A 27,526-nucleotide genomic window follows, 5' to 3' on the forward strand; every position below is an offset into this window, starting at 1 on the left:
GAGCGCGCACAACACAGTTCGTGACCGTATGCTGCACAAAATCGACAATATTTACGTGCGTGACTTTGCGATTAGCACACTTCCACATTAACGGCTACTCAGCTTGTTGAAGAACGTCAAAACCCAAAAGCTAACTCAGAGTCAGTGAAGTAATTTGGACAATTCGGTTAGAATAATTTTGCCAGAGAAACAGGTTGTTAATCTATACATCATGTTTAATAAAAAGGACGATAATTTTAAAATTTGAAGATTTTCTCACCAATTGATATTTACGTGATATGTCCAACTGTTAGGCGTGTCTCTGATTTTATCAGCTGTCCAACTGCTAGATATTTTTGTGATGGAAACTTACTCCCTAAATTCTTATTTATCATTTAATGGGTCTGATTCCAGAGTGAGAATCAAATCCCAAAATTTGCGAGAGAAGGTAGGCATAGAATGCCCCCCTCCCATTTATTGTATTAAACTCATTCCGTTTGAAAGTGTCGTTTTAGTGGCTACTGATATTTGTTATCGTAGACAGTACTTGAACAATATATTGCACTCTTATTATCATCATTAAGTTTGTAATTCCAGTATCGGACTATTGGTAATATTACGTGCACAGGTATTATCAACGACAAGAACGTTATTCACAATTTTGGAAAATGGACAATACTTAACATTTCTATAAGGGTCAACCAGTATGATCCAAATTTGACATAATGAATAATATTACTTAGACATGAATTATTAACAGCATTTGCTCATGTAATTTCAAGTATTAAGAATTATAATTATATTAAATAGTAGTTAATTATACTGATAATTATTAACGACGAGACCAATTCTATATATTTTCCATCATGAATTAAGACCAAAAGGTCAAGGACTGCTTGCTGTTAATACTAAAAATATATCGTACATAGTTTTTTTGCAGCTGACAGGTGATCGATAAAATATTAGCAATTTAAAGCTGCTGGATCTGTGAGACATTGCTAAATTTACCTTGCTGGACAATATGTAAACTATAATGTATTGAAGATCTATGATTATCACATTGTGTTTCCTAATCTTAAATTTTAAAAATAAATACATTTTTATCATAAATATGTAATATTGCTGATAATGATGATACCATAAAGGGTTTTACACGACGCATATATTAGGAGCTAATTAACTGAATAAGTTACATTAACTGAAGAAGGTAATCTGATAATGAATCATACCTTTCATGAATCCAAGAGGATATCCATAACTTACATGACGATCTCTGCCATAATATATTGCCCCATATCTAACTGTTTTGCTTGAATGGTAAAGTTTGTGAGTTCCGTTTCCGATCATTGCAACCAGAACCGTATATTGTTTTCCATTCGGGGATGTAACTGTCTCACTTTGTTTCTGATTAAACTTAGTGTTATCTAGCATCAGGCCGTTCGCATCATCTTTGTTGATGATGACCAAAATGAATTCATCAAAATTAGATAAGAAAGGTACTGTCAACATACAAAAGGTGTAATTCATTGAGTAATTAGAAATCGGCGGTATAATAATCATAGAAGGACTGCCTCTAGGAAAAGATTTATCTTTACCATATTCAATAATCATCACAGGTTTGGATGAGTGAATATAATCTGGTAACATACTTCTTCTCTCTATGAAATCCCCACTTTCAAGTGTGAAGTTGTTGCCTTGAACGTTTACGACAGTATTGTTGTGTGGTGATATGATCCTGTATCGGTAGGTATTTCCTGGATACGGCAAATTATATGCTGGATACAGCGGTACTGTAATGTACTCTAGTCCTAATGCTTCTATTGGCACCATTTGTTCTATTTCATAATTACACGAGTTACCAGAAGCAAAGCCACATATATTTCCAGCAAACACCGCTATTGGCTTATTGCTGTGAATCATTGTTCCTGTTAGATCAGGTGAATGCTGGATCTGTAATGTGTCTAATGATGACATTTCCAGGTTATACTTGCCTCCTGAAAAATAACGAAGTCCTTTTATATACATACTAACGTTTGTTTTGAATGTTATACTGACACTAGTGTTGTTCTCTGGGGATGCAATGACAAATTCACTACCATAGCCGCAACAATCAGAACCAATCACGTATTCTGTAGATATTGATGACACAGGCAATGCCAGGTAGCCTTCCACAGAAGAAAATTCTCGAGCATCAATGACGTAAATCGAAATCGGTCTATCAGCTGTCACATATATCCCATTCCTTTCCAGTCCAGTGCCATGGTTTCTCAATGATGTGTCAAGAGATACTTTCTGCAACCTTGACTTGATAAAGAGGGTCTTGTTCATGTGGACAGCTGGCGCGTATACGTTGATTTTTGTATCCTCCTCCGTCGCCACGTTCATGAAAGTCTCATTCGTAGAGCCATCATGCTCCATGACTGCAAGTATAAACTCCTTTCCCCAACTACCTATACAAAAACAAAACAAGATAATAATTGTAATTAAATTGAGTATATAACATCCATAAAGCCGGGCTATTGTCTTCCATCAGTAAAATACCCCCAGAGTGAAAAAATGTACACTGATGAAGAGTAATGTACTCACTCTTTGACAATTTACGGTTGCACTAATTATTTTTTTAGTTTTTTACCGCAAACATATTCATGTGAATTTGTTTAGAGCAACTTATAGGCCCAACACAACACGGTGTTACAATAGTTTTTGAACTGCGTGTTCTTTTGATAATTTTGCACACAAAACTCACCCAAATAACAAATTTTTTATCTTTGCACGCGTGCATGATAATAATGATAGGTAGTCTAATACAGTGATAAAGGGAAGTGAGATAAATGTGGCCATCGCATGTACAATGAAAATAATATCTCTGAGATAATAGAAAGAATAACAAAAATCTGTCCCCCACTTGAAAGAAAACGGAAATGTACATGACGGGCCCTTGAGTTATAGACTACATGTAACATAAAATAATACGTATGCAGCGGTAAAAGCAAAATGAAATTCAACATTGACTGGTTCAGAATAGTTGTGACTATGCTGTTGTTACCTCTTTTAGAGATCTCCTGCATCTTAAACAGGCTAAACATGTTTCCTGTCTATATAGCATCAAACTCCACGAAGTGCCAAGTAGCGATCATTCACGTATGAAATGTATGAAATTCTGTGTTAGTGTAAAAACCCAACCTTTTAAATTCGTATTATTTAGACCAAGAAATTTCTTTAGACGTCTAACTCGTGTACACAAACACCAACTACTAATTGTTACAAAACTAAATATTAAATAATATCTAATATTATCAAATTTCTTTTTTAATGTTGTTTTGTTTGACCTAAGCAACGCAATTTTCTTCGTCGATTAGGCAAGAAGTTACTTTTGAACGTTTTCAGAATTCAAGTAGCTCAGACTTTTGCCTAGAGATATCCTGTTTCGACACCTAACGGTTAAGAAATATTAAAATTACTTAGGTACATTAATAGCATGCTGTCATCTGTTTTAACACAACTTAAGATCTTAGGATCAAGTTCACTTGCTACTTAATAAATGTGCAAAATAGAAGTCAACACATTCGTGTCTAAGTTTGTGTGCATGACGACCATTTTGCCTTTCTAATTAACTGTTATCTTGGTGAAAGCAAATTCCATTTAATAAACTAAACAAGAGATCAATGTGCTTGGTACGCAGTCATAACCCGCGTTAATCCAAATTCCTTGGATGTCAGATTAATGGCCTGCCTCTAAAAATCAAATTGTCTTTTAGATCCATGGCACTAGAGCCCTTTGTGTCATTTGCATTCTTTAAAGCACAATGCACAATTATCATTTTGCAATAAAATAAATTTAATTTGTTTACAAATATACTAAAATTGTCTAGAATGATTTTCGGATAAGTTATATGTGCGCAAATTATAAACTGCGTCACATATTCTAATTAAAAAATACATTGAGATTCTGCATACGATGAACTAATTGCAGCAAACATCGATTCGCTTTTGCCTATCTAATCAATGTGAGTGAAAATATACAATATCAAACTGAAGTTGAGTTTCCAAAAATTATTGCTTTCATATATGATTTCTCTACTAGATAATTTTAGAATATATACAAATTACGACGAACAAATATGATCATCAAATTATCAAAACTTCTCGTATGCATCAAATGCTCTTAAAAATAAAACAACTTATGCACTTTACTATATTTTATCTTATCTTCTAAAGACATTTAATTTGGACTGCATTTGTAAATACGTTTCATTTTCCGTAAAATTTTCTAATCAAAATATGATGATTTTCTGTGCTAAGGTCTAATATTATCATCACCTTATATTTTTACTTCTGTAACTGTTCGCTTGGCTTCAAGGACAAATTGTTTGGCTTCAAGGACAAAGTGTTGGCTTAGTGATGGTTGTCCAAAATAGCCTTATGTCTAATATTTTTTAGTTGTTGCAGAGAATGAAAATTATTGATATGTCATGAGAACTTCAGTCACTCATTCGTTTTGCATTTAAGGAAATATTAAATAATTTTACTTTGACAATGTATATATGCAAATTTACAAGTGCACGTTCAGTTAGATTGATAGTTCTTGATAATACTCACTTCTTAGGTCCCTCGATAGGGCGTTAGGAAATATAAAGATGCAGCCGATGATCTGATTGTAAAAAGGTAAATATTTAAGATCGTAAAGTAAGCAATTTATTTACAAAGATATATGATACTTTATAGTTAGTCTCACTTTAAAACAACCGTGACTTTCTAATCAGTGTTCAAATGATGTTATATTTTCGTAGACGAAGCTAAAATTGTCATTTGGAATTTGAAGTATTTGGATTGGAATATAAATATTATAATATGTCTTGAAGCGTGTCACTTGTGTTTCTTTTTTTTCCTCAAGAAATAAATAGGCCAATCACTAGACATCTTTGAAAAATTAAGATCAATATCTACCGGTGGATTCAAATTGTTTCCATTTTGAATAAAGATAAATCTGTCTTAGATCGAAAAGCTGTGTATTGATTTGCTCTCCAGCAACATTAATCAGAAACTGCTAATTCCTCTATTGCATGTACATGTGTTTGCTTTATTAATACAGATGTCATATAAAGACAAGCCATGTGCAAATGCATCATCATGATTGTGCACTAATTGCCAGGTTTGAGTGTGATATACCCCTTTGCAGGCCCAAGGGTAATATTCACGTCACATATTCAGAACTGAGATTTTTAGTTATAATTTAAACCCACACAACCATTCTAACAAATATATATCTATACTAATCATTTTTTATGTACAGTTCCACATATGAGAAAAAATAATAAACCTCTTTGGTGGAAAGTTTTAAATTCTTATTTTCTCAGACAAAATTGAAACATTCTTGTCAATAAAACAGTAATAATACTAACAAATTTTATTGAACGTCTGTGCCGTTGTGATGCCTGAACACCGATAATACAAAAATGTTCAAGTAAAGAGCATTCAACAAATAGACATCAAAGAGGAATCAGCTACAATTTTACATGTGTAATATTAAGTCAAAGCTTTCAATAAATGTTTTCAAATGTTACATTTCATAGAACAAATACATACTTGCAGTGACTGCTTCAGTAATTAAAGTTACCTTGGGCAACATTTTTTAAGGTCCACGCCCATTTTGAAATTTCCAAATAGTAACACAATGTCTACTCTTGTGGCAGCAAATAACAAAAATTATTCACAAACTAAAATGTCAGCACAAGAAACATTTCACTTTTATAATAGACTCAAATCTTCCATGAACGTACCGCAAAAACGTCTATGGTCACCATCATGAAACGTTTAGCAGCTGTGGAATACTAGTGTTATTTACCTTGTGCGATAAAATACATATACTTTTATACCTGGTTGGTGTTCTCAGTTTGATGATTTTACAATGCCATGTTTGCTTTGAACAAGTTTTTGAACGATGAAGTGTTTTGTTTATTTCAGACGAAAAAGAAATATCTGCATTTTATCAGAGAGGCAAAGTTTAAGTGTGTAGTGTCTATGGTATTTTCATATTTGGAGATACTAATTTGATGTGTAATTTCTTCACCCATCTAGATAATCAGCAGTAGATGGCATGCATCAGTTATGGCCCTCTAGTAAAAGTTATAACAGAAAATATTTTTGTCGTCTACAGTGCCAACGCACAACAAATGAATAAAATTGACTGACGGTTTACTACAGATTTCTAGCTTTCACATTAACCGTATACTCATTGCTGGAAAACTTTCATTGCTATTGAATGAATAAAAAAAAATCATCATCTACCTAGACCTTACTCCTGGACCCTTTGTCATTGCTACTGAATTGTTAGAGATTTGCTGAATTATTACTATTCCAACGATATGACAAACACAGGGACTGACGCTGTCATAAATAAAGTAAGATTTAAATCAGCACATATATCAAAAAGTGAAAAAGAGACGATATACAGTTTGATGAAGGCGAACGATTTTGCAAAATGAATTAGCAGAAGAAAGAAAACACTGCGCACTTTAATAGAAGAAAACATCACTAATTGAACGGTATAATAAAACAGTCAAGACAAGTATGTGGAAATATGTCACAGAAAACTAAACAAGAAAATAGCTCAGCGTACAATCAAACATATCATGCCTCAATAGACTTGACAAGAATCGAGTTCAAATGAACAAAGAAAACAAATAGGTCAACAGTAAGGGTGGATCTATTTAGTTATTTGATAACTGATGCACACGAAACTGGTGAAACAGAATTTCAAAACATAAAACAGCATTTTCAAAGAACTATATTCGAAACGTCATCGAGGACGTATTCAAAATCGAACAACTCATTCCAGGTGAGCCGTTAGATTACAAACTGGAAGACTTTAATGGAAAGGATGTACGGAGCATGTTTTACGAGCAAGACATATCTGTGTATGAAAACAGATGATGTTTACGAAATTGAACCGATTTTGAGGATCGTGCTATTGAAATGAAAAAGTATGTCCTCGTGAAATGGAAGAGATGTGATGTATGGTGGAACAGTTGGAAACCAACAACAAGCATTATTCAGTTACAACAAAATGTAGAAGCTCAATAATTAGATAGCAGTAGCAAGAGGAACGAAAATCAAATTTCTAAAAGATAAAGAGTTTCTAGAATGTTGCAAAAACTGCTCATCTAAAATGAGGAATTTAAAACATGTACGTAATATGAATTTGTATTGGTCAAGTTACCAGAGGGGGCAAAGAAAACACGTCCAAAAACATCTCATTTAAACAAGATATTGGTACTCATGAAAACTTTGATAAAGCGGGCAACTGTCGGCAATGTACTGGCTGGGAAATCCATTACAACACAATAGAAATGAAGAGGTAACTTTGCAACATTTAAAGTTGATATAAACTACATTTCAAAATAGCTGAAAAACAAATTTACAACGTCGATGACTAGACGTTGTTTTATGCAAATTTGAACAAAATATAGTGATGAATGCAATAGCATGGGACGAACAGAAGTAAAATGTCTCACATGTCAGATAAAGGTAATGGAGAAAATAACCTCTGAATATGAGGTATATAATGGTTGCTATAAACAAACGAGATTAATATCACATTACGCAGGAGATCGGGGTGAAAATATAAAGACAACTACTTGCGAATGTGGTAAATCAATATATAGAGAATCCGTGTTTGTAGGAAAAAGGCAGTTTCATTTGTAAATAACAGTAGGGTTTGTTATAGATTAAATTAAGACAGGTTCGAGAAACTAATCAGTACAGTACCAAACCATTGTACAGAAACTCTATTTAACACATTAAATTGATTTACTCTCCCTAACCTAACTAACATCGCAAAGGAATTTAACTGGGTAAAATTTGCAACAGTGAAACTGAAGTTTTGCATATAAGCCAATGAGCATTTTAAGAATCCAAAGACTGGATAGTAATGAACTAAATCAATGAAAATATAAATATCTCAGTGTGAAATCAAAGTTTTGCGAGATCATCACCTAAATTGGGAGATATGGATCGCAACATTTGGCTGCGATATTTCATATCAAACGTTGATTAAAAATATTCCAGATACTGGCCAAAATGTCTTTAAAACGTTCGCGTTTCATACCGGATGAGGAAACTGCTGTCTGAATGTAAAATAATTTTACCCGATGATGATGCATCCAAATCGAATTAAAACAACATTTCTTCAACAGATATACTCAACCGCTACATCATGACAGGATATACCTATAGGAACAAAATCAAAAGATATGAATTATAAAGTGTTAATGGCAGAACAAGATTGATGTAACTGGTAAGAATATGAAATATGTATTAGCAACAAATAGTTGTTTTTCTTTTGGTATGACAAAATCCAACAGTTCCAAATTGTTACAATGGAAGAGCTACAACAAATGAACCTAAAGAGGATGATAATGGCCTAACAGATGAGGAATTATCTTGACTGAATCAATGCACCAGTCAATGCATAATGTGCTCATAAGGAGTATAGGTTCAAAAACATAGCATCTAATTCACATTCACTTACGACAGTATCAAAGTGTTGAAACGTTGACTGAATCACTACTATTCAGTAAAGAAGCTTATGACACAGGCGGAAAGATTATGGCATTTCCAGCAGTGCATAAAAGATTTAAAGAGTTGTGATTGGAATATATTTTTGGAGGTGATGGAGTGAAAGGTTATCAAAGTGAGCAATATGCATCATACAATTTGCAGAAATCAAGTGACTCGTTTAAACTGGAATTAAATGTCAGGTTTGTTTTGTCCCAAACACACGTTGTCTGTGATACGGTGGCATATATTCATAATAAAGTCCATGCAGAACATGATCTTTAGGCGTGTACAAGGTACAATTTAGAAACTTCATATTATCATCGAATATTAATAGAGAGGCAATACTTGGCTGCTTTTTCACATTTACCGTCAGTGCTTTCTTTACGCCTTTGGCCACTAATGCGTGTAATAAACACACTAATGCTAAAACAAGCAGCATAACGTGTTCAGCCAATAATAACAAGGAAATCTGTCCAGCCTATCACAATTGGTGACTATCCCTTGTTCCATGCAATGCTGCTGTGTCTTAACAAATAATAGTCAAAATTTAGTAAGCCCTATTTAATTATGTCAGACAGTAATTCACTTGAAATTTGAAGACCTGAGGAAGTAGGAGGGGAATGTGTATTTCGGGCAGGAGGAAGTGTTGGTGGAGTTGGAGAGCAGGAGGAAGAAGTGGAGTATGCCGAGGAGGAGCAGATGAAGCAAATCAACAGAGAAGCAAGTAGAATGAGCCACACAAAGTAAATTTATTTCATTCCTGAGAATCAGATTAACAGAACAAAGACCAGTTTTAATCCAATCCAGTTTGTGTATCAATAATTATGCATACGTTCTTAGTGAACCTCATGACATATTAGTTTGTGGAGTAACTATTTGCGATAAAATATTGTTGGCACTTCATTTGACAGAGACTGAATAGAAAATATATGATTGCTTCGTTATCATCTGTCCAACTTGTATGAACAGCACGAAATATGAGAGAAAGTGGATGTTATCAGATGCAAAAGTGATGGTGATAAACCCAGAAGATAAATTAGAAAATTGAGCAGAGTTTCTAGCTGATGCCCGATAAATCTAAAAGATAATTTCGACAAGCTGCTTTAGATTTTCTGGTTGATATGTTTCGAGAGACAAATACCCTGTTTCTGTTTGATAATGGTTGGAGTCTAAATGATGTAAGAAAGAAAGCAACTCACTTAACCAAACTAGCTTTTAGTGAGAGACATGTAAAAGAAATGGCTGTGGGTTATTGTACAGAAGTACAACTCGGTAATCAAAGATTTCAAGGAGAATAAAGTTTTATTTTAAACCAACTTAAACTCTGTTTGATGCAAATCACCAAATTCTAGATGAAACTATAAAAATAGTATAGATCATTTGAAACCAAAAAAAAAAGAAGATAAAACAAAGAAACGTTTGATGAAACTAGTGCTTCACTTTAGTTCAAGGTAATGTAATTACATTGTCAACCAAAAACCTCTTTTAATAATACATTGACCAATCTACATTTTTCATCGTGATGTTGTGATCTGGTGATTGTGCAATCTGAGTAAAAGAATTACCTTGTGAATTTACTTCTGGTTTAAGAAGCAATATGTGTGCATTTAAAATTAAAAATTCATTTTGAAAACAGATATTGTTTTATTCTTTTGTAAGTTTGATATCATGACTAGGAGTCCCATATACATAACGTTTTGCCCCAACCCACCGAATGATATTGCACAGATATAAGCTCATCCTTAAAAACTCCCGAACTCTTTTGTTCGCCCAAGGGATGTTGAATATATCATTCTTTGGATATCACCATTGTCATTAAACTTGATGTCATAATTCATGCCGCTTTTGACGTTTTGTTGACATAAATACAAGCGAATTTGCATCAGTCATCAGTAGTCTTATTCTGTCACTATGTTTACTGTTCGTCTTGGTGTCGTAGAATTAGTACACCAGCTTTTGTTTTGTTTCAATTGTTTTACTTTTCCTGATATTTTTCGTTTGCTTTCTAATCAAAGAATCATACATGGGCTTAAAGGTTTAATTTCCAATCTGTCTCAATCATGTGTTCAGCTCGGTGTGTGATTTCAACCAAAGCTGCTGTTTATCTATTTCACTTTCAAACCCAATCGCATGTAAAGCTTTAGTTCTCTGTAATTGTATTATAAATTTGTTTTAGTTTTTCAATGTATACAAAAGGTTTTATTCATTTCAGGCGATTTTTAACACTGCTAAATCGTGTTTGTCTTTGTACATGTCTTGTTGATGAGTCTCAGGAACAAGTGGATATGCTTTGAAATGGCCGTGCAAATAAGATGGTATTTCCCAGTCAACTTCTGAGATGCACCCTGTGTCACTAACATCAGGGATGTTTTACGAGTGTTTTTCTTTACCCATATCACTGGTTCATCATTCTTTCATCTGAAGTTTTTAACCGGTATGTATTGCCTCATTGCTCTGTCATATAAATGTTTATGATAAATATACATTATATCTGACGTTGATGTTTACCTTTCGAACTTACCATCACATTGGATCTTTCATTATTATTAACCCAGTATTCATTGTTCGCTTTGGGGTATCTTTGTGAGGACTTATACTAATATCAGCCGTTATTCCACTATTAATCATAAATCATAATCAATCCAAAATACTAGCTCCACACGCAGTATCTTCAAAAGTGCATTGTGAGCTTAAACCGAGAGCACTGTAATAGTGCGCTAAGTGGAGATGTGGTGTATTGTGTGGATCACTTAATATTTTCAGACGTTTGAAGCATGATATCACATCGTTTTTACCCTGGTGATGGTTATATGATATGTCCCAAACATCCAGACTTGAATGTTAGTTTCTTGCCATTCCTCATAATCTATCAACTCTAAAATCTTTTTTGATTAAATTTATTTTTCTTCATCATTCGACACGATTTTTACCTGCATCGTATTTTACACGTATATTGATGAAAAGATGACTATCAACACTAATACATGTGTAATGAATAGGTGGATTTATTTTATATCTCCAAAACTCAAAATAATAGTCTCTATGGGCAGAAGCTTTGTACTTTCTCGTTAAGTGATCATGGTCATGTGCGTTGTCTTTTAATATTTTGCACTTATAGGTATGAATGGCGTGTATTCATTGCGTTGAAATAATTTTCATCTTCACGTGTGAATACTTCAGCTTTTGCATTTTTCAGCACTTTAAAGATTAGTTTAGCTATGCTACCAAACCAGAATTAAAATTGGTCAGCACCTCGACGGAATTATCATACTGCAGATTGAAAACATTAAGAGATATAGTTAGGTCGCACAATGTAACCTAATACAAATGTAAAAAGTTATAATTTTTCGTAATCAGTAACGTAAATCATAACCATCTGCCTCCAGATTTAAAGGCAAACTTTAATTGGTAACATTTAGTGTTCACTCAAATTCATTTGCGTTAACGCATAGTTTAGTTTACGCATAATTTAGTTTATGTAACCAACTACCACATAATATAGTCCAATCTATAGTGTAATCTTAGAAAGAACCGACACTCAAAATAATTGCAGATACAAATTTATACAATTAGGGGCTGAATAGTTTCTTTTATACTGCGGATGGAATAGTTGGAAGGTCAAACGTAGAAGAATGTTCAGCTTCAGAACCAAGAGTTTCTACCTGCAAGGTTTAATGTTACAGCTAGTTTGCTCTTTCTAATCTCGGGTCTTCGGGTTCAAATCTCAGTATGGTACTATATATAAATTCTTTAACCTGTATGAAACTATTCTTTCTCCGCATTTAAAAGGTCACTTCATATTTATGACGCATCCCAATGTAGAATGCAGGTATATTATTTTCTTTATTGAAATTTTAAAAAAAAATATGCACGAGTCATTAATCAGTACCCCGGGTCAAAGGTAGGACTAGAACGCAAGGCATATTCAAACAAGTGTTATATATCCATGACGAACAGGTCATGGGCTATCTTGAAGACGGAAGATAATGTAAATTTACATGGACTCAATCAAGTCAAGCACATACTATTTTCTTTGCAAAACGAACAATTGCTTTCGTTTTTATTAATCACTGGTACGTAATACTTTACGTTATTTTTATATGGTTTTTAAAGAAAATGTTGCTCAAACATTGGGAGACAGATAATAAGAAAGCATTTGTCACAAGAGAAACTGGGTTTGAAACAAACATTGTCATATTGAGATGATATGATATTTTCTTACCGTATTTCAGAATTTTAGAACCCTGCCAAAATATCTTGATTACAACTTTAATTTGTGCACACACAGAACATGAAATAAATCATTTTAATTTCCTTTTATTTTGTGTTTTATTCTCCGAGGTTAGGATACTATTTGTTACAGAGGGTCAGTGAATACTGCCCCAGAGTTTTCTGAGAAGAATCATATACTAGTATACTTTTATATTAAAGATAAATTATGAAGATGCTCGACCATGCGTCACACGAAAAAATGTTACTTTTTAAACAATAAAAGCTCGATTTAAAACTTAAAATGGATTTATAATGACATTTCGCATTTTCCACACTGTCTCCTAGTTCGGATTAGCTCAGTGAATAGAGTAAATTGACAATATATTAGAAGTGTAGTGTTCAAATCCGTTCAAAGGTCACACTTCATTATTTCCAAATTTTAACACTATTTTTGTTTGTTTGTACTTAATCATCACTGGCTTTCTGTATCTTGTTTTCTGTTATCTCAGCAAAACTAACCAGATAAGAGTACAATCGGAACTACGGTCATTTTGTTTCATGATCTAAAAGGGGTAATGTGTGCATTCTTATCACACTCGTGCAGGTAATTCCGAAAGCGTGCAAACACGGGTGCAAATACACCACCCATATTATATTCTTAGTTAACTCAATCGATCACTCAATGCTAAGACTAGCTGCGATGAAAACGCCTTGTGAAACGGTCCTCTTTCATTATAAATGACCGTAAACGCAGCTAGCAAACGTGTATTCTCACATTCCTATGGGTGCATAAATGTGTCCAGTGTTGAACAAACTATGAGGAATATCGATATATTTTATCAAGCAACTGGGGCTCTGAGTTGCCGAGTGGTCTAAGACGCTGGCCTATACGGGTCGCCCACACATCATGGAAGTTTGAGTCTCAGCTCTAACAATGTGGGTCAGTGAAGGTGCTTGCCAGTAGGTTCCCCTGGATCGGTAGAACTTCCCTGATTCTTCATCCACCAGGATGTACAGGTCGTTATGTAAAGTGTATCATATGCTAAACATGGCGTTATACCCCGCACAATAAAATCATTCATCACGCAACTGTTTCCTTTGGTCACACGTAGAAACAAACTGATAGCAGATTCTTGATCTGCGACCTCCCTTGAACGTTCTTCTCACAATAATAAATGTAAACTATTCCTACACATTACATCATAAAGTATGAAAGGGTTGCATTTAGAATTATGGAAATGTGAAGTTTTTGCACTAATCAACTTAGTTAGGGTACATAGTCTGTAATCTTCGTTTGAGTCCAGAGAAGTCGTTCTTGTCATTGTTGTGATTTTTGTTCGTATAATAATCGTCTCACTTATTATTTACGAAATTAAAATTAACTGTGCATCGATGTTGAATCAGGGACTATTCATCATTTGTTTTTGTTGTCTTGTTTACTCTTAGGGATAAAAGGGCCTTTTTGTTTATATATACATTTATCACTGTGTATGCTGTCTTCAGTGCACAATTTAGGACGATGCGAATCCATTACCTACACGGTCTCCACCACTATTAATTGAACGCAGATATGTGTTTGAACATCATTTCACACTGAATATTTCAGTATACAAATATTTTGAGCCCCTCTTAAGGTGTTGAAATTCTCAATTGGCGTTTTGCTTTTTTAAGTTGGCATCGATATTTAAAACAAGCCATTCTGAATTCACCCTTAGTTTTCGTTCGGGAATATGAGAATGACGTCTCGTGTCAGATGCAAAATTCTGACACTAGGGTATAATTTTCCTATCCTACATCGATGGATATGAAGAATTATATTATTCTGTCCCGTAAGAGAACGTAAAATAAATGACCCAATTCATACCGAGGAAAAGACATATTTGGAGGTGGAAAAACAAAGCAAATAAAACTATTGAAGACAGGCTATAATATATTTTGAGTTTTCATGATTATAAAGAAAATGTTTAAACTTGAACCGAGCATAAGCAAACTTCGAGCGATTGTTGTTGTTGTTGAAGTTGTTGTAGGGTTTAACGCCATTTTTCAGCACACGATAGGCTATACATGGCGGTCAGTATTAATGGTGGAAGAAGAACCCGGGAAAACCCCGGAAAGAACCACCGACCCACGAGAAGCTACTGGCAAGCTTTCTTACATACCCACATTGGCCGAATCCGAGACTCGAACCCACGCAGACAGAGGTGAGATGGCAGCGAACCGTAACGGAGAGCGCTTTAGACCACTCGGCCACTCGGGGCCCCAACTTCGAGTGTAGTAGTCGATACTTTCAGTACATTCCAAACTATCTGAGCATAAAACTTACTTCATACTCAAAGTACCAACAGGTTGGGTTGTATCTGTAAATTCAGCACTGGCAAAGTTAAAAAACCTTTTCGATTTTCTGAACTGACGTCTCTCTGCTGAAATACTATATTACATAACGTAACTTTAAATCGCGATGTTTGTCACGTTGAGTAATCAATTATGCATGCAGTTTGCAGCTCCGGCATTTCCTCAAAACTAAACAAGCCGAAGTTGATGATCGTGCTGGATGTTGGGGGAAAGACAATACATATTTATAAGTTGCAAAGAACATGCTCGCCGTATTGATTTAAAAGTATTTTTGGGTGTGAACGGAGCTTTAAATCCTCCTGACCTGCTATTAAAATTTTGTGTTATTTCCAAACATGCTAAGCAGAATTCCATTAAATCTATACAATACCATGGGATCATCCTGGCTTAAAGAAGGCTCATTTGTTTTATATAAGTTATATGCATATATAATGTGTTTAATTTTTCTCCAGTATTATAGATTGTAATGATCATGTATAAACATATTACATAGATAACATTTTGTTAATTTTGGTAGGTGATATTTTAACATAATGACACTATAAATAGGTTATTTTCTTTAATTTTAGTTCCAAATACATCCTTGATAATGAAAATGTTTACAAGTTAAGTTTGCATTGACATGATTGCGTATGGTGACTTAAGTCAGGTGGGGTTGTATTTCGACATAAGTCAGATACGGAGGTATTGTGACATAAGTCATGTATGAACGTATTGCGACATAAGAGTTGGAGGGATTTATACAAAGAGGAAGAAGTGAAGAATTATTCCTATTCTTGTTGCTGATTTTAATTTATATTCAAGCTGCAGAAGTAGTTCATGTTGTGTTCAGATTTTAGTTGAGAGGAAACATTTATTTTAATCATTTCTTGGAATTAAAAAGTACTTATATGACTGTTTGAACTTAACAATATTTCTGGATTATTGTGAATTAATTCAAAGACTTTTTCGACAATGCCATTGTAATACATTAATACTGTAGGGCACTTCAGCACATTCAAAGATATTGGTACATCAGCATATTCAGCATGGCTAATTAGAGGCCTCGCAAATACATTGCACTTTTGTACTATTTACCGAGTATGATCGCTACAAGGAGTATTTCATTACCAGGGAAGTATACTCCATCTACTTACCCACCGACATTTGCTGTGTCCTCATCATGGATATATATTTTCCTTCATAATTGTTAGTTTTGTAATGCTTTTATTGCCACTTATTCCAAATTGTCATTGATTCTTGGTATGAAGGTAATTTCTGTAATTCTTTCTGAAATTTATTTCATTTCTTTATATTCATTTCCTTGTAGCATATTGATTCAGTGACTTAGCATGAATTTGCCATTGCTTTGATCTCTCTGATTATAAGTAACAGTTGTAGTATATATATATATATATATATATATATATATATATATATATATATATATATATATATATATTGTGTGATTGTACGTTATCCAAAGCCGAGTGTAGGAGTTGAGCCTCTAAGTCTAATGCTCTATGTCCAATGTCGCGTAGGATAACATGTTTACTAAGTTTGAGTTCTGGATACAGCCTTGATTCTGGCGTTATAATTTTTAAGAAACGAATTGTTTACAGTTTGATTGAAATAACTATATTGAATAAAGGTCATTTTCTAACCCAGTTTTTATGTGGGAAAAATACTAATAAATTTCATGACTATTTGTCTCATTGTATTATTCGATATACAAATCACTCTCTTCTACATTAAATATGCCTATAAATTTCTTTTTCATACCAAAACACGCCTTCGATCATGAGATGGTGTTTGAAATTGAAGATAAAATGCTCCCTTTGAGCAACTTGAAATCTTAAATAAGATCTGAGGCTTGCTCCAAGTATGCATTTCCACAGATTTAGTATTTCTTATGTAAAAATACTTTCCTCATATTATCATATTGGAGCAGGGCTGTGCTGAACACTAAAAACCAAAAAATTCTCGAATTCTACTGCCTAGGTAGTGTTGGATTTTTCCCCGGTTGAACAGTCGATGTCTATGTATCACTGCGCGTGAACAATTCGAACCGCATTTTCTAAAGTGCGATGTTCATATTTCTTCCAGCATTCTACTAGAAAAACCATGAGGATAAACGAACCAGAAGTTTAAACAATATTATCCATTCATTTCTTTCTTTCTTTATTATTTCTAAATTGCCTAAGGCGCGCGCTGTTTAAAACAGGCAATAACAGGGCATTAGGAAACGAAAGTAAAGAGAGACTGACCGGAGTCGACGTTAAGCAGAATTATCTTTTACGTTGCCAAAATTTCGCAAAAGCATGGTATAAATAATTAGAAGGTACTTATATATATGATATATTATTAAAAAAATAATATAAAGGGTTTTAATAACTTTCGTATGTTCATTTATATTACGATATTAAACGTATTAATTTATATGCGTACTGTATTCATTTGTATAATCTATAAATGAAGCAGTCAGTTTCAGATGGAGAGAAAATTAACAACCAATGTATTTTTCCTTACATTTTATAAATATATATTATATAATCCAGATATTTCCTCATATTGATAATTTTACAATGACTTTATCACTGTCATTCAAGCAATCAAACACCGTTATCTGATTCATTCAAGTAGGTGATTGACGCTGTTTTTTTCGTTTTAGACTTTTGTCTACTTGTCTGTTATTTTGATTTCTTGTTCTTGGCATCCGGCCGTCTACGGGAGACGATGGCGTAGCTCCAAAGTAAGCTTTTGTTTATTCTTCTTTCTAGCTCTCTTTTCAGCTTGTTTTATTTTTCTCTCTTCCTCTGCGTTTTGAACCCCCTGCCAGATTTAGACGCCAGCTGAAACGGTTGTTTGCACAGCTCTCCCATTCGTTGCCTTTGATGTTTGCCGTCTTCATATCCTTCCTGCAAATATCTTTGTAGCGCAGATGTGGTCGTCCAGTTGGTCGTGCACCTTCTGCTAACTCCCCATATAACAGGTCCTTGGGAATGCGCCCTGGGTCCATTCTCTTGACATGGCTAAGCCAGCGAAGGCACCTCTCGATGAGAATGGAGAACATGCTGTTCATGTTGGCGCGTGCTAGAACCTCTGTGTTGGGTACTTTGTCCTGCCACTGGAGGTGCAGAATGCGCCGCAGACATCTCAGGTGGAAGCTGTTGAGTTTCCTCTCGTGTCTTGCATAGGTGGTCCATGTTTCGCTGCCGTAGAGAAGTGAGCTGAGCGCACAGGCTTGGTAGACAAGCAGTTTGGTCTTCTCGGTGAGGTTGAGGTTGTTCCAGACTCTCTGGGTAAGTCTGGGCATCACTGCTGCAGCCTTGGCAATCCTGCCGTTCACCTCAGAATCAATGGAGAGTGAGCTGGAGATGTTAGACCTGAGGTATGTGAAGTTCTCGACAACTTCCAAGTTGTACCCATCGATGGTGACAGAGGGAGGGGAGTCTACGTCCTGCGTCATGACGTTCGTTTCTTCAAACTAATGGTCAGTCCAGATTCCTTGCAAGCATGGGAGAGGCGGCATACTAGCTGCTGAAGTCAATCTTCCGTGTGTGATGTCAAGGCTGCATCGTCGGCGAAGATCATTTCACGGATGAGTACCTCTGTGACTTTAGTCTTAGCACGGAGACGGGCGATGTTGAACAGCTTGCCGTCAGCCCTGGTATGAATGTACACTCCCTCGCTGCAGTCCTCGAATGCGTACTGGAGAAGCATGGAGAAGAAGATGGCAAAGAGCGTCGGTGCAAGGACACAGCCTTGTTTGACTCCCCTGATGACTGAGAATGCTTCAGATGTTGCGCCATTGAAGCACACTGTGCTGTGCATGTTCTCGTGAAACGAAACGATGACAGCAAGCAGACGTGGGCGGCAGCCGATTTTCTGCAGGAGTCTGAAGAGTCCACTCCGACTAACCAGGTCAAACGCCTTCGTCAGGTCTATGAAGGCAATGTAGAGGGGCATCTGCTACTCGCTACACTTCTCATGCAGCTGACGTAGTGAGAAGATCATGTCTACAGTTGACTTGCCGCTCGAACTCCACACTGGGACTCTGGGTAGACGCGGGAGGCTAGGATCTGCAAGCGCGCCAAGGCAACACGGGCGAAAGCCTTTCCGACGATGCTGAGGAGTCAGATGCCCCGGTAGTTATTGCAGTCGCTACGGTCTCCTTTGTTTTGTATCAAAGTGACGATGTTGGCGTCACGAATGTCTTGTAGGATGTATTCCTGTTTCCAGCAAAGGCAGAGGAGTATGGGTAGGGGCTGGAGCAGTGCTGGTTTTTCCGCTCTTGAGGACTTCATGCGGAATGCCGTCGCTTCCAGGAGCCTTCCCACAGGCAAGGCAATCGATGGCTTTTCCAAGCTCTTCCAGGGTGGGCTGTGTGTCTAGCTCCTCTATGACAGGCAGGTCTGGAATGGCGTCCAGGGCAGTTCCGGTGACAGTGTTTTTCGTTGCATATAGCTCAAGATAGTGCTCATCTCATCGCCGCAGTTGTTTGCCCTGGTCTGTGATGACTTCGCCCGTCTTGGACGTGAGGGGGGCGGTCTTGTAGCTGGGGGGCGGGCTGTCGCCTTTTTGATACCCTTGTACATTCCTCTTGCATCCCCGGTGTCGGCAGCTGTCTGTATAATGTTGCACAAGTTCAGCCAGTAGGTGTTGCCACAGCGGCGGTCGGTCTTCTGGGCGTTATTCCTTGCAATCCTTAGGGCTTATAGTGTTCTGGGGCTAGGTGCAGCCTTGTATGCCAGGAGGGCATTCCTATTTGCCTCAGTCACGGGCTCCATCTCCTCCCAGTTTGCCTCATACCAGTCGACATTCTTTCACTCCCTCTTCCCGTAAGCTGTGGTGGCTCAATTGTACACAGAGTCACGGATATGGGACCATCTGGAGTCAATGGTGTCATCACGTGTCACTTTGGTGAGGGATTCCTTCAGTTTGCTGATGAACTGCTGTGTTTTCTCTGGGTTGCTTACACAGCAGGTGTTGATTCGTGGGTGACCCTTCTTCTTGGCGTGGTGCAGCTTCTTGGATAATATTCGCACCTTGCTGGCCACGAGGGAATGGTCCGTGTCACAATCGGCACTGTGATAGCTCCGGGTGAGGAGGACACTGGCCAGTTCTGCAGGCCTGGTGATGACGAGGTCTTGCTGATGCCAGTGGCGTGAACTTGGGTGTCTCCACGACACCTGGTGGATCTCCTTGCATCTGAAGAAAGTGTTGGTCACACATAAGCTGTGGGAGCAGCACATCTCCAGCAGTCGCTGACCATTCTCGTTGATCTTGCCCCTTCCGTAAAAGCCGATGCAGGTGGACCAGGCCTCATGGTCAGCTCCCACTCTAGCATTAAAGTCTCCTAGTAATTAAAGGCTTTCATTGTTGGGGATACTGGATATTGCCTGATCCAGAGCCTCATAAAACTTGTCTTTCTCCTCTTGGCTGGAGCAGAGGGTTGGGGCGTACACGCTGAAGATGTTGACCAGTCCTAAGGATGTTGAAGGCAAGGATTCTATCAGTACCTGATGATGGAGGTTTAATGAAGGCGATTAGCGTGTTCTTTACGGCAAAGCCTACACCATGCTGTCTAGGTTCATCCGAGGGCTTCCGCTACCAAAAGAACGTGTAATTGGCTTCCCTGATGGTGCCGCTGTCAGCCAGTCGGATCTCCTGGAGGCAGGCAATGTCGATGTTCAGTCGGGAGAGTTCTCTGTCAATGATTGCAGTCTTTCTTGCATCGTCGATCTGCTGTAGGTCAGCGGTCAATCCAGGGCACATGGTCCTGATGTTCCAGGTTGCAAAACGAAGAGTTGGAGTCTTCTTATTTTTTTTTAGTCTTTCCTTGTGCGGAGTTTTGTGGCCCACTTGTCGAGATGGTTCTCTAAGCTCCACGCACCCAGTGAAGCAGGCAGGCCATGGCGGGCAGCACCTTACTGACTGGGGGCTGCCCAGTTTGAGGCGGGCGGTAGCTGTCCAGTCAGACCTGGTGATCTCTCCCACCGTCAGAAGTAACCCCTGGCACCAAGCTCTACGCTAATCGAGCTTTGACTTTGAACCGGTAAACTGCTACTTCTCGTGTTGTGCCGACGCCGTACGACGACGCTGGAGTGTCCTCTCCAGTGGATCTATGAAGCCTGGGCAGGGTGGTATGGAGAATCAGCTGTTGTCCATGCAGCAGATCCCCCCTCTCCACGCAGCTGGTGGGCCCAAGGGAACGACGAATGCCGATACAGCTTGGCACCAACGGCGTCGCAGGAGTTGCCGGAATGACGTTGATGTCAATGTCAAACAGCTTTAGGGACTCCGTCTCCGGATTTTCTGTTGGGGTTTACTCCCTTAGCCTTTCCCATGAGTGGGTATAGCCACAAGGCAGCAGAGGTTTGGAATCGGAGTTTTCCTTCTCCTAGATGAGCTACCATCCAAGGTTTACGAGTCCCATCTATCCGAAACAACTGGTTTTAGGGCGCCAGTGGCCCGATTTCACCCCTTTTCCTGTTAGAGGAAAACGTGGTCTGCCGGACTTCAAATCTAAGCCACTCGCGAAGGCCAGGATCTGGATTTTAGATGACAGAGGCAATCAGATACGCAAGCCGTATGAGGCATTTTTGGAGGATTGGGGCGCTTGTCTCCCACTCCCACCCCGGGCAATGTCAACCTTCGACCACATTTCTATTTAAACACTAAATATTTATAACAGCAACAATGTGAAATGTATTCCCAAGAGTAGTCACAGATTCATTTTAAGAAATTCTCTGATTATATGAAGACGAAATTAGATTCTTGAAGGGCAAGATGAAGAATAAAACCTAAGTAAACCAAATGTTTTCACCTACTAGATACGGGCGTCATGCATGTTGTAGCAGTACATAGAAATTATAAACTGTAACAACATTGGTTAGTGAAAAAAAAGGGCATGCACTTGGGTCGAAAATCAATGCATAAAATACAGCCAGATATAGCGCCTGATTATAGATAATGTTGATTGGTAAAATAATAAAACGTTGATACGCTGTTACAACGAAACGGGTTCGAATCCAACAACAAAAAAACATTCTAATGCGTCATATAACTCTAATTCCATAACCATTCATGTGAAGGTTTGAAATTAATTTAATTAACTGCCCAGTTTTAACAACCCATGGAAAAATGAAAAATATTAAAAACGAAATAAGTGTGAATTCGTTCATAAGTATGAGCTTGAACAATTTCCAATACAGTATATATTTATGTCATGGAAGGTAACATTTTTATGAGTATGGTATACATCTAAAAGGAAACTAGAATAGACTGAACAAATACCTTTGCATCCGAAAATAATTGTAGTGTAAGCAGTCTTCTGAAGAAAGTATCATTTTATTGTTGTTAAATTGAAAAGTCTGTTTGCATTATTACTACCCCACACTCACCAAAGAAGAAATTGGTTTAGTCTATTTATCTACATACTGCATATTCCATGGAACAGTGATTTGTCTTTATTTAATTAAATGTTTACCTCATCTCTTTTTACACTTACTGATCAGGTATAAAAACACAGTATTATCAAAGATATGATGATATAACATAAAATCGGGAAAATGTTTTATTCAAAGGAAAATATGCTTACATATACTACTACTACTAGTACTACTACTACTAGTAGTAGTAGTAATAGTAGAATTAATACTAAAATAAAGCCAACCTACATAATTTTTTCTAGGGAAAACAAACATGGGGGATGGTGGGTGAGGTGAGGTTATTTACCATAAAACATAGCAAGCATGAAATATTCAGACAAAAGTGATTTTGAAGTGCGAATTGCTGGCCCCTGTGACAGGGTATAAATGATGACGCAAGAATACATGATATGAAACAATAACTATGTTAATTAATAGATAATAAGCAGGGTTATTGATTTTCAAATACTGTTCATAAAATATGTTTCATGCTCCATCCTTTGAAGAATGATTTGGGTGGAATTTACAGGCTTCAAGTATTATTAGAGACTAAATATGCTCGCCAAAGGGAATGTGAATACTTACAAAAGAATGAAAAGGAAGCCAAAGATAGATTTAATACAGTCCTTTATGACATATATGACAGGCTTATGAATGGTCTGAAAGTAAATTAAGTATGTGTGAACTAAACATGGTGGTGATATAGATAGATGATATAGTCATCAGCTGTTCTTCCAGAAGTTTAACAAGACTGTCCCACTGATTCTCGATTCTTTTAGTTTGTCAACATATATCTTAAACACTATTTGTTTTCTTTAGTTGGTTATCTTAAAATAATGTTTTCAAATAACAATGTTCATCTGATTTCGAAATAACAGAAATGCCTTAAGAATTCTGATGTTTTTGGTGCTTTAGGGGAGAACAACTAGAAGCTACAAGTAAAAGTACTTACAAGGAGCTCGACAAAGCACACCGACGAATTATTGCAAAGGCCTGTAACACAAGATGATGCTATTTGCTCTAGTTGCCGTAGAAAAAATACAAAGCACTGTTAGTCCCAAATTTCCTCCAGTCCACACAATGATCCATATTTCCAGTTACCAAACACTTAAAATACTCCCATAAAAAGCACACAATCAATTTAGCTTCAAATTCAATCAGCCGCAAGATGTCACAGTCATTGTATTGTATGTAATATACCACATAGACATCAAATTATCTTGTTAATGTCCCAACCTGTGCCATAACTCAGTCTTTTTGTGAAATGTGGTATTTTAAAAATAAATTCATATGGGAGATGTTGAAAATTTAAATTGGAAAGCTCATACTTCACTAATGAAGCCTTAAAATCTATCAATGCAACAATATATATATATATATATATATATATATATATATATATATATATATATATATATATATATATATATATATATATATATATATATATATATTGTATGACGGTTACAAAATATCCATGAGCTAATTAGAACAATATGATATCTTAACTTTGATGTTCCTTCTTCCTTGTCTGATGATGACTATTTCCCCTTTACCGACTCAAAAAGGGATAAATTCCAGAAAGTGTCTACTTTCCTGAAAATTGTGACTAATATACCTGGTATATCACCACTGACAAGCCTGGACGTTTTTCTAACAGTGCCGCGTACAGGACTTCCAAATATCATTTCATCCACAGTTTTTCATCTAACAACATTATAAGTTAAAAATGCTCCAAACTATAATAGTAAACATCTAACAGACGAAGGGCACTATGAGAATATGACATACGTGGGCTTTCCTGGTCTGCTACATATAAAAATCAATTCTTTGCACTCCAAAAATAAATTCCATTTACCGTGGATCCGAGGCAAGCAAAACAATTCCAAGGACTGCATCAAAGGGTGGTACTGCACCTTAAAGGTTGGTGCTCAGGTTGTTGGGTGTTTGGCCGATATATCTAATGTCCAGTGGTTTCTGGGGTAATAAAAGATGGGTAAATGATGAGTTGACAAACAGAACATCACTAACTTGTCATATTAAGGATGCATCATCTAAAATATGACAACCGGGAATCACTTGAGGAGTGATTTATGCACTGCATCCCTAACCTCATCAGTAGTCTTCCATCTCCTTTTATTTAATTATGATGTTCCTGTTATTATGGCATGGCACAATGTGAAGGAATGATAACATCATATTGAAATGAATACAAATAGCTGTATTATTAATTTGCTTTTGAATTTCTGTGTCTATGTTTGACCGATTAGTGTTTTATCAATATTCTTTTCCAACATTGGTGAGTGTAGAGCCATATCCCGGTTCTCGTAGTGCAACTTCGGTTTTTAGATAAGGGAGACTTGAACAAAATTCCTCATTTCTACCTTAATATCCGAAATGAAACCAGTCTTATTGTTATTTTCAGTTTTAATGTGAGAGGATTTATTTATTCAAGTTGTTCACTGTAATTACAAAGTGCTCTTTGACAAAATCACTATTTTGAAATTATTGTGAATTCATTCAAGGAGAATTGGATTATATTATTGTGGTACATCAGTACTATTTGCATATCTCTACATTGCAGGCTATTGGTACATCGTGCATTCAGTATCGGAATTCATTCGGAACACCACTGAAATTCATTTGGACCTGTCATATAACGTTTTGGACTATGTGGAATTTAATTTACACTACTGAAAGTGTCTTTTTTTCAAACTTTTTCACTTTGTATTCGAAACAAATAAATTATTAGTTGAACATACTAAACTGATTGTTTTTCACTCTTTTCTGTTACGTAGTTTAAGACCATTGATTCGTAACGGCATACTTCCTGGCAAGTACCAAAATGGTATCGCTTCATTTACACTCCATGACAAAATCTGTTCCACCATCTTCCTTTCTTCTGACATTAAAGATAGATGATCACAAACCCGTCCATCTCATCTCAATCTGATAATATTCAAGGAATATTTGGCTTTACATGGAAAAGATCTTTTCCAGTTACAGCACATGTTTTTTAATCTGCTCCAGCTCTCCCAGAGGCTACTAGTAGAATCCTAATATCCTTTAAGATTTTAGCTAAGAAGGACTATCCTGCCTGAAACAGTTAGTGCAAAATGGTTGAGTTGCTTACATTGTGCACTGTTTTGAGAGGGAACTAGAAGATTGTAGCATCTACTCCTCTCTAACTGCATCCCGAGCTTCCACTAAACTCACACGCTCATTTTCCATGCTGAAAGCTCCGCCGTTGACAAAGAGATTGTAGGTTTTGATATATTGACTTTATCTGTGTTATGCAGGGCCAGAATCCTTACCAAGACACGCAACAGCTATTTTTTAAACATCATAACTACAGGCTACATGCTTGATATGGTCTCCATGACTATCTTATTTAAAGACGCAGAACACAGACCAGGGTCCATCATCGATAATGGTTCATATAATGATCTATGTATTCAACACTAGCCTCCAAATGTCATAGATGAAGTAATAGTCTGCAAAGCAGTCACATGTCTTTCAGGACCAGCAACCAAGTGCACTATTTTCTTTTCCCAGTGCGGATCAAATCAATTTAAAGAACCGCAACTATGTGATATTATTCACAACACGTAGAGAATCCAAAGAACGGGATATGAACTCTGAGGTTGACTTAGTCATCTTAATCCTCCAAGACGTATCTTTTCATATTCCCATTCAAACGTCTTGCCAGACATTTTGCATAAAGCTCAATTTATGGACATCGTGTACCAATTTAGGTCTTTAGCATCCGTCCTTAGTACCCTAGTGTGTACCCAAACCATGTACCCATGTATGTCACACCCCAGGACTGGCTCCATATCTCGGACGTATAATTATCTGGACGAAATCTTACAAAAGAACAAAGTTAGCCTTTGTACAAAGAGCCACAAACGTCCGATTTCTCTCTTGCTTCGTCTTTCACGAATCGGAACATGGAGTTCAAAGTATCTCTATAAATCAAATTTAACTCTCTCAGGATCATTCTTTGGATATCATCTCATAGTAACTTTCATCCTCTTTGAGAGCTGAATGTTAGCCCAGGAAAGCCTTCTTCGCTCAGTATGTCTGCAGGTCATCTTGGATTTGGTCGCCTGCATATGAGACCCATGCAAATGATCCTTCTATCTCAGTGGCTGCTGAAACGTTGTCAGCTAGACCAAATTATCAAAGTTTTGAATTACACGATGCTCGATCTAACCATATTGAAAGAACGTTTTATAGATTATAGCACATCAGCTGATGAAATCTCAGTTTGCACTGATACCAGTGAGTCTGGTTGAGGTTCCCATCTCTTGTCCTTCTTCCAAATGATTTACACGATGGTCCGTCTCAGAAAATTGGGAGGACCTCTCAAAGCTTAGAGCAGCTGAAATCTCAATTTACACAGATACCAGTGCGGTTACCGTCTCTTGTCCACCTTCCAAGCGAGGATGGCTTAGTCCGTTAAAAGCAGGTCCAAGAAGATTAACCTCCTGATGATGAAAGTCATAACAAATGCCTATTGATCATTCTGATTCTCCCAGTTAACTCTGGTGTTGTCAATTATATCGAAAGTACCAAGGTCGGGGGCGATGGCGGGGCAGGGGAGAGAAGCAAATCCTCAGAACTATGTTTAGAATTTGTTCTTGCTGTTGTCATCGACAAATATACATCAAATTCGGCAACATCCTTGATTGTCACAATGACCTGACAGAAGGAATCAACCAATTCACTCAGAATAAATAGTACATTCAGTCCTCCACTTCTCTTCTGTCTAATCTGCGAACTTTGGGTTAACTCATAGTTGATATCTCACCGAAGGTTTCATTGCCAAGTACACGCTCCTGCTCATGGGAACTCAGTCTTTTATTTAGAACTTTCCGCCTTGAGTGTTTATTTATTTATTTCGCCTCGTAAAGTCAAGATAAAGGCAGTCTCCACCAGCCTTGCATTAGAACAAGACTGATAACATTATTAAGGCCGTGGGAAGGAGATCTGTCTGTATGACATTATCTA

The 27,526-nt window shown here is 36.8% G+C and overlaps 1 protein-coding gene across 1 annotated transcript in view; it reads right to left on the reverse strand.

The window, feature by feature from the left end:
* The window catches only part of LOC149797318 (uncharacterized), a 79,254-nt gene that overhangs the window by 9,441 nt on the left and 42,287 nt on the right, over positions 1-27,526 (reverse strand). The window contains exon 8 of the mRNA XM_089960745.1: positions 1,209-2,429. Coding sequence (XP_089816871.1) covers positions 1,209-2,429 — 1,221 coding nt within the window. The remainder of the gene's footprint in view (positions 1-1,208; positions 2,430-27,526) is intronic.

The sequence above is a fragment of the Sinohyriopsis cumingii genome, chromosome 6, assembly GCF_028554795.1.
Source record: "Sinohyriopsis cumingii isolate HCF-2022 chromosome 6, ASM2855479v2, whole genome shotgun sequence".
Taxonomy (NCBI): Eukaryota; Metazoa; Mollusca; class Bivalvia; order Unionida; family Unionidae; genus Sinohyriopsis; species Sinohyriopsis cumingii.